Source organism: Opisthocomus hoazin, chromosome 3 (genome assembly GCF_030867145.1).
Source record: "Opisthocomus hoazin isolate bOpiHoa1 chromosome 3, bOpiHoa1.hap1, whole genome shotgun sequence".
NCBI lineage: Eukaryota > Metazoa > Chordata > Aves > Opisthocomiformes > Opisthocomidae > Opisthocomus > Opisthocomus hoazin.
The window spans coordinates 74517367-74537503 of record NC_134416.1 but is presented as its reverse complement, the minus strand read 5'-3'; the positions used below and the strand labels follow the sequence as shown (position 1 = coordinate 74537503).

The 20137-nt window shown below is 41.3% G+C and overlaps 1 protein-coding gene across 1 annotated transcript in view; it reads right to left on the bottom strand.

Moving 5' to 3' along the window:
* The window catches only part of CLPTM1L (CLPTM1 like), a 28959-nt gene extending 14863 nt beyond the window's left edge, over positions 1-14096 (bottom strand). Inside the window, exons 1-7 of the mRNA XM_075416668.1 lie at positions 13860-14096; positions 13499-13599; positions 11493-11682; positions 10119-10261; positions 8080-8158; positions 4059-4176; positions 1211-1305 (exon numbers count right to left, since the gene is read on the bottom strand). Of these exons, the coding sequence (XP_075272783.1) occupies positions 1211-1305; positions 4059-4176; positions 8080-8158; positions 10119-10261; positions 11493-11682; positions 13499-13599; positions 13860-14027 (894 nt within the window). The 5' untranslated portion in view covers positions 14028-14096. The remainder of the gene's footprint in view (positions 1-1210; positions 1306-4058; positions 4177-8079; positions 8159-10118; positions 10262-11492; positions 11683-13498; positions 13600-13859) is intronic.
* Positions 14097-20137: the final 6041 nt, after the last annotated feature.

Sequence of the window (20137 nt, the reverse complement as noted above, 5' to 3'; positions counted from 1 at the left end):
TTTCTCCAAACCAGACAAAGTCCTTAGCTGCTCCTCATAGCCCTTCCACCAGCTTTGGTGCCCTCCTCTGGATGCATTCAAGGACCTTAACACCCTTCTTGAATTGCGGGGCCCAGAACTACACAGAGCACTTGAGGTGAGGCCGCACCAGCGCTGAATACAGCAGGATAACCACCTCTTTTGACTGCCTGGTCATGCTGTGCTTAATGCATCCCAGAATGCAGTTTGCCCTTTTTGGCCGCCAGCATATTTTTCAGTATTTCCTCTAAGCATTTACTGTCTTAAAAAAAAAGCAGCACAGATTTAACAAATTCTTGGGTCAGAGATTCTAATGAAAAAGGGTATTATTTTTTTTTTTAATTGGGCCAAATGATACACAAAAAAAAATATCAGAAGAGCCAGTCCCAGCCTACAGTTATCTTACAACCTAATAAACAGAATGGAAAAAAATAAATTAAAATGGTTGGGAAGTCTAAGGGTTTCCAACCAAATCAATTGTATGTAATGTAAGTATAAAGAAACCTAATATGCTCAGCAAGTTCTTCTATTTCCCAGAATATCAGAATTGTATTGCACGTAATTGTAGATAACAAAAATGTTCAATGTAGAACACTGAAGTGTAAACACATTATTTGTTAAAACAAAGATTTGTATTTAAATCAAGATGCACACAATGCTGACAGACACAACAAACAACCATGCCTAGAGCCACAAGCTCTGCACTTTACAGCAACAATTTTTTGAAGTAATCTATATCAGCTGTTTGTCCAGGGGTTAGAAGTCAGAGACTCAAACCCTACTGTTGGTGCCCAAGCTATGCCACTGCAGCAGCAAACTTTGTGATAACTCAGCAGAAAATACGAACCAATGTTGACAGGCATATTAATTCTGGGTGCTTTGGTTCAGCTAAAAAAAAAAAAAGTGATGATAATGAAGTTGAATGTTTTATATTTCAGTCAAGACTGTTTTGTTTATACCTAGTTATCTCATATTTCTATTTTTTTTGAGATTTTTGTATTAACTTGGTATTGGAAATACAGCTGACTTGTACCAGACATCTCTTCTATTGCTCTACTGAAATTACTATTTCCAAGAACAGTTCTCACTAAATGAGATAAAACTCCACAAAAGTGTTGAAGTTCAACCCACCTCCCACCCCATTTTTTTCACATTTTCTATAATTCCTAAGAAACAAGGTTTCTCTACTTACATGGAACGCTGCTACGAAGAATGTCAAAGCCAGAAAGTACAGGTTAGTGTCAACAAAAATTCCTTTTACTTCATCTGCATCCTTTTCCGAAAACCCTAAGAGAAAGAACAAGCAATTATGAAAGAAGTACTAGACAGTTAATTGCTGTTATGCTAGAGTCCAGTATGAAAGGAATGTTATTTCACCTGCACATATTTTATTAAGGAATCATAAATCCAAAACAAGATGGCAGCTTTGCCAGTAAAACCCAAGTCTACCTATATTTTGTGTAGTTATTTGGTCTGCTTTAAACGAAACCCATCAGGTACAAGCAGACTGATGTGCGTTTCACATGTTGTGTAACTACAACCCAAGCAGAACACCAGAGACACGAATGGCAACACACAGGAAATCATTCTGGCCTGAGTGGGAAGAAAAAGGATTATTCAACTTGGCCTCTGAGCTTTTATTTGATACATAAGAAAAGTGAGCTTCACATTAAGAAACGAAAAATGAGAAAAGGACTACACTGTGGAGGACAACAAAGGCCAGTGGAAAACATGGCCATACATGCAACAGTATCATGGATCAGGCATCAACTCTTTTGATAGTCCTTGCAGAATTAACTTGGAAGCTTCCCCGATAAATGGAAAAAGGCAAAGCATCTTCCAGAAATCACAATCTGTAAGATGAATACATATTCTCTACTGTCTTACCAAATCTCCTAAAGCAGGAATGTTGCTTTCTTGTTATATACTGGACAACCATTAATTGAAAAAATGTTAGAGCCTGTCTGTGATAAATACGGTTGCCAGCACCAAGCAGTGTGTTTTCCAGAAGATACAGCATCCCTTTGAACTCCGTCAGCCAGTGTTAAGATGCTTTCTTCATGAAGTGGAAAGTTCCAGCCACTGTGACTGAAGTGTACCGTACTCAGAAAACGCACAATGCATTTACGGCAATGGTGCTAGTTATGATACTGGTGAGCTCAGTACCAGTTTACTGTGTCGTATCAGCTGTCCTGCACCACAGCAAGCAGGATGCGAACTTTGCAAAATCACTTGAAAATGGGAGTTTTCTTACTGATCTAAGAGGACTTTTTCGTAAGTTATTCCAAAAGGAAAATTTTAAACCTTACATTTCACTATCTGCATACTTATAGGGAACAGCAGCATCTTAGGTAAGCTTCTTCCTCAGGCAGAGGATGTACTCCTAGGATGACAGGTCTTGATTTATGTGTCCATCATTGCAATTATGCCATTCTGAGGAGGCTCACAAAAGTTTACGGAGAAACGATGGTGATCAAATGCCCCACACAAACTCTGAGCAAGCGGTTACTTGATTCTTGCAAGACAGCTACTTCAAGCAGACATACTTATAGTTTCGATACACATTAGCCTGAGCTAAGGAGAAGCTGCTGGATCCTACTTAGGCTGACCTTATTCCTTACCCGCCCTTCCTCCCCCAATAAACACAAGAAGAGCATAAGCTGCAAAAGAAATGGAGAAAGTCTAGACCCCCAGTTAAGTTTTTAAAGGTCTTTTAATCTTTAAGGTCCCTTCCAACCCTTACCATTCTATGAGTCTAAGTTACACTGTATACAGGTACTGTGTCTACTGTCTGAAACTAGTGCTGAACCAGGACAGATTTTTCCCCCCAGAGGAATCACTGCCTTAAACGCTAAGTTGTCCATTATAATTCAGACCACTGTGAATAACCAAACCCTCTTCCTCTTACTGACAAAATTTTGGTGAAGAAAGAACAACACTGAGCAGTATGGAGGCAGTATTGCCCCTGAATGTGTCTCTTGAGAAACTAGGAGAATACTGCACCTATCTGCATTAAAACAAACCCAACCAAACCAAACCAACAAACAAACAAAAACCTGGGAAGTATTTAAGAACCACTAAAATAATACAGCACAGAAGCTTTTAAGATCTCTTGGCCTGAAAAAAAAAGAGTTCAAATTGCTGTCTGAAGAGCTTAAGAAGAGAGGATCAGAAAAAAGGCTACATCCATATACACTAACACCAGTTCAGTTATGATGTAGTTCCTTACTCTAGTGTAAAGAAGTCAACTACAGTCTAGTGAGAGAAAACTAAGTCAGCAAAGATAACCCTGAAAACAAGATGCGGGATTTTAAGAGTGATGATCAGACTCACAAAGGTCTACATCAGTGGAACAAACATTTAAAGACAGTAAAAGCTTGGCTATACTATCACCAACACAGAGCATATGACCTTCAGAGTGAAAGTGTACACTTACTCCATGACATTTAAGTGAAACACAGAATTTAATAGTTTCATACATGTAAAGCCTCCATTTTATCTGAAATTCCTTATAAATTTGTAACTGAGCCAAAGTGCCAGCCAGACAGTTCTGAAGCAGCATGATCAGAACCCAGACTCCTTCTTCATGCCCAGCTTCAGCCCAAAGACTTTGCGATGGCTGCCTGTATTTCACTGTAGGCATATGGCTACAGTGACCAGCTATATATGGCTTATATAAAAGCTTATGTAACTCTGAGTCAGCTTTTCTGCTCCATGGATGATAGGGTAAACCTGTGGCAAAAATTCTCTCTTCTGTTTTGGCCTCTTACGGTTTTACAGTAGTATTATCCAAATAAAATTTATTTTAAAAATGGTTAATTCACCTCTGTATTCTTGTTTCCTACCACATGTCAACATTTTATTTCCATCTTTACGTTAAGGTAAAACAATGTAAGATTTGTAACATTAAACCTTTTCATCAACTTACCAAAAAAAAAAGAGAGAGTTTAGGGTCATCTATGTACTTACAAGAAAAAAAGATTGATGGGTTGGTCTTTCTTTTTTTTTCAGCCTATAGTCATTAAACATAGAAAACATACCAAATTGTTGGAGGGAGTACACAGCATCCTGCATGTGGATCCAAAATCGGAGTTTTCCAAGAGATATTTTGTCATATGACACCGTAAGAGGTAGCTCTGTTGTTGAACGATTTATAACCTGTATTTCAAAAAGATATAGTTTCATTTTTAATAGCAGAAAAATGGCAACAATTATTTCCATTAATTTTTTTTTTAAATAAAGGAAAGTGATTATATCACACCATGATTTAATCACACAATTTTGAGAGGTCAGTTTGTTTTTTGAAAGGGAGTAAATCTTGGACTTCTATAGGATACTTGAAGTATTTGGGTTTTTTTCCCATGAAATGTTAAATTAGCAGTTTGTTCTGTTCAAGTTCTTACAGCAACCTCACTGTTGCTGTATACAAATGACCCTGAGACATTTACATACAGTTCCCTCTGCTGGTCTCAGCTCAAGTGGAAAAAGTGTGCTGAAGCTAACTGTCTCTTTTGACCGTTCTCCTCTGCATGTATATGCTAAGATCACCTAAGCTAGATGATCAAAAGAAAAAGAAAAAAATCATATCCCAAAGGCCACAGTCAGAACTTTACTAAATTGAGGCTACTTTTGACAGAAATTAAAGTCACAACAACTCATACCAAAACAAAAGCTGGGAAGCAAGATGATCCTACTTGCTCAGACTGGTGAAAACACCACAGCTAAAGCTAAGCAAGCTATCCTGCCCGCAAAGCTTGGGAAATGGGGTGTCACAAAAATCTTCCTGCTCTAAGAGGAGTAAGTTTCAGCTAATTCTCCTGGATCACTTAAACTTTAGTTATGATGAGAACTACCTGGGGCCTCCTTCAGCTGGAGAAAAATAAAAAGTCTTCAATTGCCTCAGCTTCTTCTCCATGATAGATGACTGTCTCTCAAATAACTTTAAATCCAACAGAAAAACTTATCCTCACGGATATTAGAATTCTCTGCAGCTACCCAGGTACAAGTTCAGGCAGTGTGTTTTAAACTTTTGAGAACAGCTCAATACCACAGACTGGCAGGCACTCTGAATTGCAACAGTTGAAGGTCTATTGCTCCCGGCTCCTAATTTCTACCCAATCACAGTTCCCATCACAGAACTGCTACTCTACACTGTAGCTGTTTCTACAGTAATTATTTAGGTGACACCTGAGATGAACAGGCTTCTTCTAATCCTTATGTTACGGAGCATGGTTTTAGCGCCCCCACATATCACCCAGGTATGATCTGGGGATTACATTCACTCTCCACTCCATCTTTCCCCCAGGGAATACAAGCAATTCTCAACCTCACCACCCTCCCAAGACCCTGTAAGCTTTTCAGACAGCAGCAGAACACGCAGGCATGAAAGGGAGGGGAACGGGGGTTGAGAAAGTTTTTTTAAATACAGCAGAGAGAAAGCCTGTGGAACTAGAATGGTGCCAGGGACTGCTGAACTGTCTGGGAAAAATCCCAACACCAAAACAGGGTAAAAACAACGTGGTCAGAGCTGATGGTAGAGAACGTTGGCAAGATTCTACGGCTGTTTACAAACAGCTACATAAACATCTTCCAGGCTTCTCCTTTTTAAAGGATGCCTGTAATCCCTCCATTCTCATTCCAACTTCTCAGTCTGTCAAAGATTGCATCAACATTTCTGGGACAGATAGAAAACAAAAATTTTGCAAATACATGTGTCAGTAACACGCAGCAAGTGCACTCTACACAGACAAAACACTACCAAGCAGTCGGGGTAGCATAGGAGAAAATCAGATTGCAATACAGGACAGACACAGGACTTCTTCAACACCAAAAGCAAATTAAACAAACATACAAAGATTAGAAGAATGAACTCTTTCTCAACGAATAATTAAAAGTCCGCAAGTGCTGCCTCACAACAGAGTTGAGTGTGATGGCTGCTAAGACTTCAAAACCGGGAAGTTACCAAACCTCTGCAATACAACCTACTCTTGTAGTATAGACTCAGGACATCAGATATTACTTCTAGCGCTCTGCTGTATCAGTACTACAAAACAGTGTGTAAACATAGCAAGCTCAGCAGTATGAATGTTAAAGTTTTCTCTTTTTTAAATCCGAATCCTGTGCAATCCCCAAACCCCCAGCATTGGCAAGAACATTTAACAACATGAGGAACACAACATCTAGACTGCAGTACTTACCACATCTTTCTTTCCTACTTACCACAAGACCTACATCTGGATCAAAATAACAGTTCAAAGTCCACACAGTCTAGCACAATCCAGGAAAACGCATACTCAGCCCCATGACTTTAGGTTGGGCATACGCAACAGACAGCGTCTCTGCCCCTATTTGCAGTTAAATGACAACCTTGCTCCACAAAAGCTGCATCACCTTGTTCCCTTACCCTTTCCTGCTCTTCACTTACCCCTCATTGTCTTGCATTATGCATAGTATTAGACCACTCTTTCCGCAGGGCTTGCGAGCAGTTTGGCAAGTCACAGAGAAGTCACAAAAGCCAGTGCTGAAGGGGAAGTCTGCTAGCTTTGATGGAATAGTCTTTGCAGCACTTCTCAGGATCTTTAACGACTTTAAGGCAGTGAGTTACAGTAGCATTAACCACCACATGCATGAAAATTGTGGGAATGTTTTTAAAAACATGAGAATGCTGAGTTTATTTGTAAACAGGCTACATGACCAGTTAGAAGCTCATATGAATGTACTGAACCAAATGAGCTGCGATAAGAAACTTAAAAGACAATGACCACCGATAAAGACATCACAAAAGTGTATCTAAAGAAATACTGGACAAAATTATCTGCTACCAAGATTTGTAATAAATGCTCAGGAGTTTATTTTGCCAAATGAGCTTGGGGTGAAGGGTGTACAAGTTCTTAAAGAAGATTCTCCCCAATACTAAGTAACAAAACTCTTTGTGTGAGCTAAAGTTAATGAACCGGAAAGACTATTTAGAAGGTCTACAGAAAGTTTACATCTACCAAGACTTCCATCTAGAAGATGCTGAATCCAGACACACTCATTTATCAGTTTTGAGATGTTCCCCGAGACTTTTGCTCTCAGTAACAGATCGTTAAACTCCAGTCAGTGCAACTGAAAAGAACTGCAGGGCTTAAAATAAGAGCTGTTATGACGAACATGGTTTAGATGCAAGGGACTGCCATGTGTAACATAGTAAAGGAACTGCACGATTTCCCACAAGAGAAGAGCTGGGCAAAAACTGAACACAGAAAATTCTATTTACTTCCTTTTTTTTTTTTTTTTTAACTGAACACTAGAACAAGTTGCCCAGAGAGGCTATGGCATCTCCATCTTTGGATAAAGCCAAAACCCAACTGGAGAAGGTCCCAAGCAACCCATTTTAGGTGACCCTATTCTTAGCAGGGGCATTGGACTAGTAACCTCCAGAAATCTCACCCAACCTCATCCTTCTGTAACTCCATTATTGAAGTTTCTAAGTCCTGACTTGTTTGAGTGCACAAAATCATTGGACGTACTACAACACCAACTTTTCAAGTGCTCAAATTACTCTAATGTGACAGAGAGCACCACCAGAAAATATAATCACGAGTTAATTTTTTGGAGATAAGAGAGTAGCTCCTGACTTATCTCAGTGTAGCTCCAGTATCAGCTGTGTTCGTTATGCTCACTGCCCTAGAAGGTATCAGAAGCCACTCTGGGATGCTAATACAACTTCTTCAGCTTAGGGACTCAAATTGCTCACGAGACTGCTCCCAACACAGCTGGTGGTGCAGTGATGTCCTCCACATCCACCAAAAGGCAGAAGCAATGGGATCCAAATATATTTTGGTGGAACAGAAGGGACTTCTTGGCAGATAATTCCGCCAGAGGGGAGTCTCAAAACCCAGAGCCAGCCTCTGTAGGTACCACAGCTGACCACATTAAGTTAAACAATCACTGAGAGTCCATTTGTGAATTTATACTTTTTCATTACAGCAAACAACCTATGACAGAATCTTAATTAAAACAACATCGAAGATTACTGTTAAAACTGTTAAACGTAATTAAAGGCATTTTATTACTCACCATCAAATCTTTCACTCTGTTGCTTAGCTGATCAATAAATAATATTGGAAGGTAATGCACTGTCTTCCCCAACTGAACCCTAGGATGTTTAAACATGGATTTTATGACTGTAGTGATCTAAAAAGAAAACTACTTTTGTTCAAATTAGCACTCATTCATCACTTTCAGATCTACCCATGTAGATATTTCCCAACATCTTTCCAGGCACTTTTTCTTTTAACATATAGCAAGAAAGAAGCCACTAGCCTAGAGGCCTTCATTGAGAGCTGTCTGTATAAAAAATTAGGCATGTCATATTTTTCCTTTTAGTTTGTTTCTACTTTTCTGTAGAAAGAGAGAACAAGAAAAAAAAAAAGACAAATGAAATTGGTTGTGATGATGCTGAAGCTGTTGCATGACCAAGGGCAGAGGAAATTAAAAGGTTTATTGAAATGTGCTGAAGGTGTTTGTATCCTTTGTCTCAAGTATCCCTCTCCTACTGCAACAACGACAACTTTCTACCATCTCCCCCACTCCTCTGCACCCCCAAGGACATATATCAGGTCAGCAACAGCACACGCTCTCACTAGCACAGGACTATGAATACGATAGCCGGTATGCACACAGGAAGGCTAGATACTACTGGAGAGTGCGCACAAGGAGCAGAAATCTTCTCTGCCTTGTCCTCAACAGAAGCTCTCCCTTGGATTGCTCTGCCACCTCACCAACCCACATGAGACTGGTAGAAACTTCCCACCCTCTGAGCCCTCCACAAAACTGACCATTGGAAACTTACGTAGCAAATTATGACCTATATGCAATTGCTTTGTTAGTATCTTAGAAAAGTATTTAGTCTAATGCTCTAAGAGAGAAATTCTTAAAGCTCTTCACTAGAAAGGCAGTTATCTACACTGTAATGTTCTCGGTAAAAGTCTATGGAACCAGCAGAACAGAGCTTTTTAAAGCCTGAAAGTTGAATTTTAGTTGCTGACAAAAGAAAGAAGCCTCTATGCATGCTAAGAAAGACTGCCTACTAAATATACATTGGGCAACAGCAACACAGAAAAGTACTAAATCGAAGCTCAGAAATACTGTGTGGTCATTTAACTGAAGCAGTTTAGATTTCTATATCATAATTACAATTAAAGCTACTGCTAGTGGAATTGCAGCAGGCTATTTCATATCCTAACAATTTCCTGCAATGCAATAATGCAATGACAAAACAGCACTGATGCGTATCTAAACATGACCAGAAAAGGTATCCTCATTCAATAACCCCAGTCCAACCCCTTCTTGTTATGGGCCTATTTTATGAGTTACTAAGTTTATCTATTCCAGCTGGGAAGCTACCCCAGAACCCCAGGGTCTGCTAATTAAGCAGCTACTTCTGGATTTAACAGGATACTTGAAGAAAAAGGCATCAACATGCAGCAGCACAAGCCAATGCAGCACTATTCTATGGTTAACACTGGAAGTAATTTCAGCAAGCTGTGAACAGAAGCTACGCCTGCATCTAGAGGCCTAGAAACCTATCCCTGTTTTTTGTTATTTTCTTGAGAAAAGGATGTAATGTAGTAACACACATTCTCAAACAAAGCCAGTCAGAAAGGGAGAAAAAAGATGTCATCAGAGATCAGCTGTGCCTCTTCAGCACTTGCAGTTTGTACAGATAATTTGCAGGTGAAGGGTAACTGGAAAGGTCATTGGACAGTAATTGTTTTAAAGGCCAGAAGCATGATTTGAGAATAAGGGGGTACGAAGTCTGCTGTAGCATTTTGCTTGTGTCTTTGTAGTTCTGCTTTGACTTACTATGATAACTCCATACAAAAAAGTATTCCAAACTCCGAGCTGCCCAGGAACAAGAGATCGGCAATAAGGTCTCCGAGTGTATAATATCTTACTAACTGTCACTACCGAAATGCAAGCACTAAAAGTATCTATTCTTGTCTCCTAAGCACCAATTTAAACACAAAGCACTAAAAGAAGCCACAGAGGATTTTTGAAGAAATGTGCAGTAAGTTCACAGTAACAAATCTAGCAAAATTAAGTCATTGACTTACATCTTCATGTAACGGTGAACGTCAGCAGGCAGGGATGATCCGTCAAAAACAAAATCTTCCACCATGACATTGAAGGTTAATCTTGACCTCCAGTGAGAGACAGGCTCATCTAGGGCATTAGTCTGTTTTTCTGCTTCGATTTGCTTTAAAAATACAATAAACATACATACTGCTAAGACATACAGAATTTTGAATAGGATCTCACTCTAACTCACAGAAACTACGGAGTCATTAACTATATCACAAAACAGAAGCCCACTAAGAAACACTGTACCTTAATTTTGACCAGGTCAAGTATTCTGCTCAAATACGACAGACGGATGTAAAGGCCCACCATAATCTGACACTGAAAAACTTCAGTGCCCATTCACTGCCTTGATCATCAAGAACGGACATTCAGCTAATTAATCATAATACCCCAGGAATGAGGATACTAGTCTGAAAAAGTCACTTTGAAATAAGGACTGTAAAGTCATCAGATGTTACTTCAAAACAGTCAAAAGGACGTGGATGATCAACCATACTAATTTTGAGGAGTAAAACAATCAGATCACTTGTTTCAGACTTCTGAGCTTCCAAATGCTGCATGAAGCAGCACTGAAACCGTGTGCAACCTTAGCTTTCAGTAGGTGCTTATTCCCGGGGGCATTCTACTTGCTTTTCTCTGGATGAACACCACCTGTTCCAACTTACATTGCTGGACTCTAGCCTCAACTCATTTTCAACTTTATTCTGACAGGGTTTAGAAATGGCACTGCTGGCTACAGGTATGCTTCAGATTCCAAAGAAGAACAGAGCGAAATTCTCAAGCTCCACTTAATATGAAGCACAACAGCCATTCATAATTATTTCATTAGATAAAACTACATTTTTTTCTACCCCTAGTGAGTAATCATAGCATTTGTCAAAGGATATTATCTTATTCTCTTGAAGTGGAAAGTAAGAACATCATAAAGCAAAAGAAGCAATTTGACATTGGTCACCCACCGATGTCAAAATCAAGTTCATATCTCTGTTTTATAAAAGCAAAGCATATTAATTCACATGACTCCAAGTCACTATAGAAAGCAGCATTATGCTGTTACAGAACAATACAGTATTTCCACCAAAAGCAACGAATCCATAAAGAAGTAATTAACGTTAACCAGAGAAGTGTTTTAATAGCAGCCACTGTCATAGAGGGCTCCACCTCTGTTGTGCTGAGTGGTCTACTATTAGCGTACAAGCTGATAATCAAGACGGGCTTTGATTCCCCCCCCCCAATATCATCATTAGCGTGAAGATGCAAGCACAGCAGACGCTAACACTACAAGTTTCTGTAAAAGAATTTACTTTTTTTGCAGTTATTCATCTACAGATGGAAAATCCACGTACCTGTGTGGCTGATTCTCCAGTGAGCAAATTAATCTCTTCTGGTTTAGGGACCATGTACGTGGTCAGAGGGCTTACTACATGCACCTGCTTACCGTCATGCCACGGCAAAATGCCAGCATGATGAACAAATATATATGCATATAATGTGCCATTATTTCTGGTTTTCTTTGGTACAGAGACATTCACTGTCCTAAAATAGAACATAAATACATTATGAAATGACATAGCTAGGTATTTCAGCATGTGCTGTGACACATAAGGATCACTGAAGATGTTAATAAAAAAGGCTGGGGACATTAAAAAAAAAAAAAGATAAAAAAACGGAAGAGACATATGGGTTGCCTGACGCACAACAATTAGTTCTGGCTAATATGTCCCAACAAGCCATGGCTGGATGGGATCAATTTATATGCTCAAATATATATCACAATATTTGCATTTCCAAAGTTTTACTATTATCTTAATATATTTTAATCTTTGTCCAATTCATACTTTATTACCCTAGATAACACAGGACTGCATCACCAGTTTCTTTGTTGTATTCCCCTGCCAAACTTATCACAGCACTTGCAGAAAACAGCCTCCCCTGTGCTGAACATGTATCACAGACTGGATACAGGACACAAAATTGAAAGTCACAAAGTTTTGCCAAGCACTTTGCATTAATAGAATATCTTCTCAGCTATAGCATGCCAAGCACAGAACTTTCAATAGGAGGCCCAACACATAAGGTCACTCGCCTTGTGTTAGCCAAGAAACCCTCCTACTTGCAACCCTGCATAACACCACCTCTATTCCTGTAAATTTGCTCAGGTTGTTTTGCTCTGAACACCTTCAAAGGCTTAGCAGGCACTGCCAGTAAAACAGTTCTTGTATTTTCAAGTCTGTCACAGATGCAGTTTATTATGACCCAAACTGCAGAGCGTCATGTTCTTTAATTATAGAAAATGCAGAACGTGAAAGAACCTGGGAGACTCTGCGACAAGAGAGTCTAGCATAAGCTGACTATTTTATACACAAAAAAGTGAGGCAGGAGATATGAAATACAAACCAATTAGTTTTACACTACTTGTCTACTGTATAGGGGCATACGTAGAGTGCAGTGTCATGCTTAGAAATTTGTCTAAGGGCACAGTCTTATTCCATCTTAGCACCCAAATCCCTTCAGAAGATCTCGAAACCCTGAACTACCAGAAAAAGGTTTACTTTTATGATGATCAGCATTGAAACAGTTATGGAAAAGCGCATCGCTAAAACACAGGAAAACACGGCTTGACTTCCAAGTTCTATCCCAGGTCCGAAGCCACGGCTATTAAGAACAAAACACAGTGTAGGTAGCACACTGGCTACGCGTTATTCGAGGGAAGTCTCCAGCATTTCCAGGCACTCTGACTTAGATTTTGACAGTGGAAAGTCATTTTTGCTACTATAAGCAAAGAGCGCTTTTGTGAAACATTTGTCTATGCACGCCGATCCAAACTAACCAATACTTCAGTTGCGCACGTCACGTGTGTGTTACTCATCTGGCACTGCCAACGAGACGGACGTTGAGAGGGGAGTCTGAGAATTACCACAGACAACATCGGGCATCGCTCAAGATCTGTCAAGTCTACATGAGAGAAAGAAGCATTTCCGTATTTGCTGGTACAGCTTTGTTTCCTGCAACTACGAGATGATTTCCAACGTAGGAGAAGTTTGTCCGAGAGCCTGTTCCTCGGCGCCAGGCGAACTCAGCATGCCACTCCCACCCAGGGACGCGCTTTTAAGAGAATTCATGAAATAGTTCCAGGAAACTTTATTTAAAGAAGCCGCCGAACAAAACAGCGTTTTTATTATGAGCGGCGCTTCATCCTCAGCTCCGAGGCCAAAACCCGACTAACACAGCTCCCGCCTTCACGCCATCCTCGCCTTGTGGCAACAAGCGTGAGCCGCGCGGCCTGCAACCCCGGCCCCGACCCGGGGACGAGGAACGCGCGCGCTCCCGCCCCGCCGCCCCCGCGCCTCACCTTTCGAACCGGGACTCGACGTCGAAGTCCTCCACGCTCAGCACCAGGTCGACACCGCTCTCCGCGCCGACGTTGGGCCGCGTCGCGGTGTACACGCTCAGCTGAAACCAACCGGGGGAGCCGCCAGCTCGCGCGGGGCGAGCGCGACGTACCCCCCGCACGCCAGCCAGCCCCCTCCCCCCCCCCCCACCCCGGCGCTGCCCCGCGAGCCGCTCCCTCGGGTACGCACACCGACGGGCCGCGCCCTCCTCCCGCCCGCGGGCGGCCCACGCGTGAGCGCGGGTGCGAGGCGAGCCAGCGCCGCCGCGCCGAAGGGCCCCGTTCCGCAGGCGGTCTGCCGGGGGGGCGCGGCCCCGCTCACCTGCAGCTTGGGCCGCCGCGCCAGGTAGGGCCAGACGCAGCCGGCCGCCGCCGCCGCCGGCGGGCAGGGCCGCGTGTAGACGATGCCGTACATGACCCAGCAGGTGTGCGCCACGTAGAGGGCGAACACCCCCACCACCAGGCCGGTGAACGAGCTGCGGCTCAGCATGGCGGCGCCCGCCGCCGCCCCGCGCCGGATCACCCGGCCCGGCCCGCCGCCGCTCGCGCATCCCCCACGCAGCCGACCGACCCGCCGTCACTTCCGGCGGGCGGAGGAAGCCCCGCCCCGCCCCGGGCAGGCGCTCGACCCGGCCGGCCGGCGGCTGGAGGGGGGCGAAGCCCGCCGCCGCTAGGGGGCGCTGAGGCCGGCAGCGCGACTCGCGGCCTTCGCGCCGGGCGAGGGGCCCTGCGGGCGGGTGGGGCCTCGGGCGGGCCCTGAGGGCAGGGGTCCAGGAGGCGCCGCGGAAAACGAGGTTAAAGCCATTTGGTGTCGGGGGGGCAGGATCTTCACCCTCGGAAGAAGGAAATCTTGCGTGCGTTTTGTGCACTGACACATCTGTGGCATTTTCACTCACATCGCCAGTCACTTCCATTTTGTAACGAGTAAGCGTTTGTGAAAGCTGCCGCGCTCTGAGAGCCTCCGCCGGCATTGGTTAGAACATCTCCTGGTGTCACCTGCTTTCGTAAGTATAGAGCGAACAAGGCATTTGCGTTTTAGAGCAGAAGAAAAAGGAAAAAAATTATTTAAGCAAAACAAGGTTCCGGTATTAAAGCTTTTCTCTGTAAGAAAGCATGCCGCTGCTGCATTAACAGCAGGACTTGACTGAAAGAAGAAACAACAAGATGAAATTTTGGGTTGGACAAATACAGTATTCGGTCTGTTTTCTTACAAAGAATGACATGATACGCATTTGCTATCACCTACGGCTGTCTCTTCTTCCACACAAACCACTGCGTGACTAGCCTGACTTGGGCCAAAGAACACGCTCGGAATTTGCATCCATCCCGTAACTTGAAATTAGAGACTAACATTAAGAAAAAACATGAACAAGTCTTCCCTTGAAATCTTCGTATCATGACAAATGTACGTCATTTCTCCAGTAAGCTTTCCCCAGTGTTCCACATGTATTCTTAAAAATGTTCATATTAATGGTTCGGCTTGTATCCGCTGGACCTCATTATGCCTTTTTCTACCCTCTGCTACTAATTTCTGATGTATGTAGGTATCTGGACTGCTGGATCACTTCTTGTCTGTTTCCTGGATACATAAGAGCAGGCAGAGCTATTTCAGTCTAATTGAGACGCACTTCTCTCCAGACTTCTGGAGCCCTTTTTCTGAATCGTTTTTGATGTTTTGATACTCTTCTTTAATCACAGAAAATAGAGCTGGAGTCAATATCCCTGTCATCCTTAGGGCAAACAAAATGAAAAACCAATAAGCAAACATGCCCCGCCCCCCAAAAAAACCCAAACCCTGAACACCCCAAACCCAAACAAACAAAAAAAAACCCTTAAGCCCTTGTATTTCATACTCCGCGTTGTCAGGTACACAAACACTGTTCTACACAGACTGCCACACAGGACACACATCAACAAAGCACACCTAAACATACACGGACTCTATCTTATTCACAATTATGATTTGTATCCTTTCACTTATTGTAAACCTTGGTGTTTATAAAAAACTTTAAGAAAAAAAGATTCCAGAGGAAACCAAACTTTTTTTTTTATTTTATTTTTAATTTGGCTTCACGCTGAAAATTCAATTTACAAGCCATTCAGAAGGAAAACGTCCAGTTGGGCAGAATGAGCCATGACTGTATACTGCACATCAACACTTGTAGTGTATCATTTAGTTCCCTTTTAGTAAATCATCATACGGCTTACACAGCATAGTTTAAGCATCTACATCATTTCGCTCAGTTCATCACACACTACGGTCCATTTCAACCTACCAGACAACTAACAAGAAAAGAATGCTCAAATTGAGGTATTTCCTTTAAGAATTTACTGATCACTGGTATTCAGAGGTAATGTTAAATCATATAGTTTTAAACATTGAAAAATGTACAAAAACAAGTTCATTTTTTAAAAATATTATCCGTAGTCTTCCATGCAAGTTAATAAAAAATATAAAATCAAATTTCTAGCACTGAAGCTATACTTTTCATTCTGCAAAAGTACTTCCACAATTGGAACCACAAGCTACCATCACCTTTAGTACACTAATTGTTTTTGCTGTTCAGTTATGTAGTCAGTTCAGTGCAAAGGTAATAGTCTATGTACACATACCATAGGAGCCACAGGAGGGAAATTTACAGCAGAAAATATGCATTCAGATTATTATTATTCAGTAGCACTATATATTGTTACAGATTTACACTGCATATCCAAGGGCTATTATAATAAAAAGCTTGCAGACACAATGCATCTTTAAACACAGCAGGTCTGCTTGAGCATCCTGGAAGTCCACAGAAGTTGCACCACTGATGGAACAAGCACCTAATACCTCGCAAGTGAGGTCCTACAGAACGGCCTCCTGCTTTCAGCACAGGTTTTCAACTAAAAGCATCATCCTCTTCATGGCAGTGCCTAACTGGGATTCAGCAGCGGTAAGAGAAAATTCCAAAATTTGATCATTTAAAAGATAACTTTTTTGCTTTTGCATTTAAGTTCTCAAGTGTGTTCAAAAACATACCAATATTTTTTTCCAAAATATATAAATGATATCCTCAATGCAAGTTTAACAATAATTCAAGAGATCAACCCCCGCTTTTTTTCCCCCTAAATTATTTCTCAGCTTGTTGATAACTCTCTTTTATTCTTCCAAAAAGGTGCACTAGTACCTGCGATCAAATTAGAAATGTCTTGCACAGCTGCAGAGATGCTGGGAATTACAAAAAGGTTTAGAAAGTGGTCCCGCTGGACAGATGCCGGATACTTTCAGCACAATGCCGCAACATTGAATTGTATAGTACATAATACAAAGTCAGCAGATGCTTAGTCTTGGTCCTCCTCCAGAAAACAAAATCTATCACTTGTATAGCAATTTGCTTCTGACTTCTATTTCTAATGTTACTGATTTACATGGAGCTCTTCATACCCTCGGAGCAATTAGAGGAAGGAATATAAACAAATCACCAAACACAACCAACTACAGACAAGCAGCTGGAACAGTTTTGCTTTTTGTCTCAGTATATACAATTATTAAGGAGAGATGTTAAACTTAAGGATTCTAATCCACATATGTAAAAATACAATTTCATTATTAGATGTTTACTTAAAAACTGCTTTTGTAGTCTGGAAAGCACAGCACTGGCTAACCTAAACCTCCCTTCTGAAGTATAAGAAATGTTTTGCTTGAACTTCATTATAAAAGAAAACATAGGACAAAAATATATACTTAGGGCATACAAGATCTTTACAAGTTTATTACTTTAGCATTTAAAATACAAAACTGTCTTCATGCTGGATAGCGAATAAAAGACACGTATTTGGGTTTTCCCCATGTACATTCATAGGCATAGGAATAACCTATCATCAGATGAATGTCATCTCCAGTACCATGGTAGGATGAAAAGTGTCTGAGCTTCAGCTTCCTTCAGTGTCCATGAGGAGACTTTGTTTGCTATCACATGTATAGATGCTGCATTTGGAACTGGGAAGTTTGGAACTGGAAAGTAAACAGGCACACGCTGAAAGTGACATAGCGAGTCTGAAGTCAACCCAATTTAAGGTTCCATTGTACTATACTTCTAAATTTAATTTCTTACTGTTCATAGGAACAAGGAGAGTCTCACAAGTTCTTTCAGACCCACTATCACCTGGGTGCACCTGCAACGGTTAAAGTGTGGGAAAACAAAAAGAAATCCTTTACCTAACAGCAAGTTAGTGATTTTTCTTCACCTGACTCTTTGGCTCAGAACTGGCACTCTCAAATAACACCCCATTCATAATATCAAAGTAACATCTTGATAGTAAAATTACAAAGGTCATTATGACTTTTCTCTTGCTTCTAACGTTTTTGGTCAAAGTGAAAGAACCGAAGCCTAACGCTACATCCACAGATTAGTGTACAGCACCTTTTTTGAGATCCCCAAAACTGGGTGTTCATATGGCCCTGGGCAATTGAGCTCAGAATAAAGAAGCATGACAACTATGTTGGTTTAAAAAACCAAACCCAAATGAATTAATTAAGAGTAACTTACTTGGGTGCAATCTGTGCTAAGGTAATCCTACTGTTTCTGTTCCCAGAGACTGTTCATTTGAAAACTGTAAATGTGTCTGCACGGGTTACAGATGGCCTCCCGAAGTTAGCCTGCACAGGAGTACTCTGCTCTGACACTCTGCTGAAGAAAACGGAACGAGCAGCCGCTGCCATCATGCCACTAGTAAAATTACTTTGCCTAACAAGCTTGCAGGACAAGCTAGGCAGAGTGTCAATTGCTGTGAAAAGGTCTCAGCATATTTCACAGAAACATAACCCCTCCATTTTATAAGCCTCTTAAATCCTCTGCTCTCTTGGCATCACCCACTTTGAATTCAATCCCGTTACACACGATAACGCACATCATACCATCTGGGGAAAAAGCAGACGTTTTCTACAAAACAAATCACCCCTCCACTCGTAAAAGACAAAATAATTAATAGCTTGAAATAAACCTGAAAGGTTTTCTAGAGAAAGAAATTGTCTGAACTTGATCACGGTAAGATGCAGGAAGTATTCACAGATGCAAGTCCAGGCACATCTAACGGAGGCTCTCTTTGCTGCTGCATTCTCTCAGCAGTTTGATCTCAGTATTACATCACTTATGCACATTTTGATCACTGTGTGTTGGCGACTAATATGTACACCCAGCTCACTGCCTTAGCGACAGTGTGGAAGGATCGTGTATGTTCCTCTGAGGTGGTGCTGGAAGATTTCACCTGTAAGCAGCTCTCACAAGGTTCCTGTCATGGTTTGAATACTTTTTTCCAGTCTTCCTAGGAAAAAGGCAAGCAGAGCAGATGAAACCTCCCTGGCTGTGCTGCCAGTGACCTAGACCTTACTTGGATACATGATGCTGCAGCACCTTCAAGACATCATCCTCTGACCAAAGAACAGCTGGCTTAATTTCTGCCTAGCTGGGACTGCAAAACTACCCGAACGACAATCTCGGTCTTCCTGCTCATCTGTGAAACAGATCTTGGGGTTTTGCTGGACTGATTAATTGTTAATTTAATTAATAATTAATGATCAATGGCACCGATTACAAGTTCTTACTTTCCATTTCAAACTGTTGGACCTACTCTTCCTCCTTTTTTGTAAAGGATCTAGCCATATTAAATAGATAATTTAAGTTTTCCAAATTAGCTGAAGGTCAGATACCTAAAAAGTAACAAACCATCCCAAGTGCTTGGTTCACAGGGAACTTCTGTGCTTCAATATGAGTTTAGGAGCTAAACTTAAATTTTGCTAATGTAAAACGCTTGGCCAACACATTTGTAATTTCTTAATGCGAGGACACTCATGAAAGTGCTGCTAGAAAAAAGCAGGAGCTTCACATTAAGCAAAACGTAACATTTCAGAAGGTTTTGTAAGCCACACTCTCACCTAAAGGAAAATTAATCTGACTTGGTTAAGAGTTTTTATCATTTTTTTTTTTCCATCCTAGATGGATGTCCTGCAATATGTGCAAAGCTGTGCTTATATAGTTTTCCTGACATCATGGGATCTACACCACACAGCACTCAAAGAACACAAGTTGCAGAACTTAAGTCCTTTTTTTTTATAAAAAAAATGAAAATACTGTTTTTGAAGGAACAGAGAGCAGAATGTGACTCAGTTAACACGAAAAGCTGTACTTGCTGCATGAAAATATAACATAGGAAAAATAACTTAATAGCAATACCATTGTAAGGGAACTCATAAATGAATAATCAGACATCTTGTTTAGAAAATGTATCAAGCTATGCAAATGCTGAAGTGCAACAACCCCTCCTCCAGAAAAATGTTTACTACCTATTATGAATAAAAACATATTCCAGCCAGCCCAATGCTGAAACTAGCTAACAAACCTACTCAGTTTGCATTAAAATATTAATAAACAACTACATACAAAATTTACTTCCGGCAGCTTTGCCACTAAAGAGGCTGCATCACTTCCTTACTGCACACGCATCTCCTTTTCAACCTTTGTGACCTAAGGATTTATACATTCCAAGTGGGATTAGCAGACACACACACACAAGCCTGGTCGCTTTTCATCACAGTAAGATTAGTCTAGCTATAGTAAATGC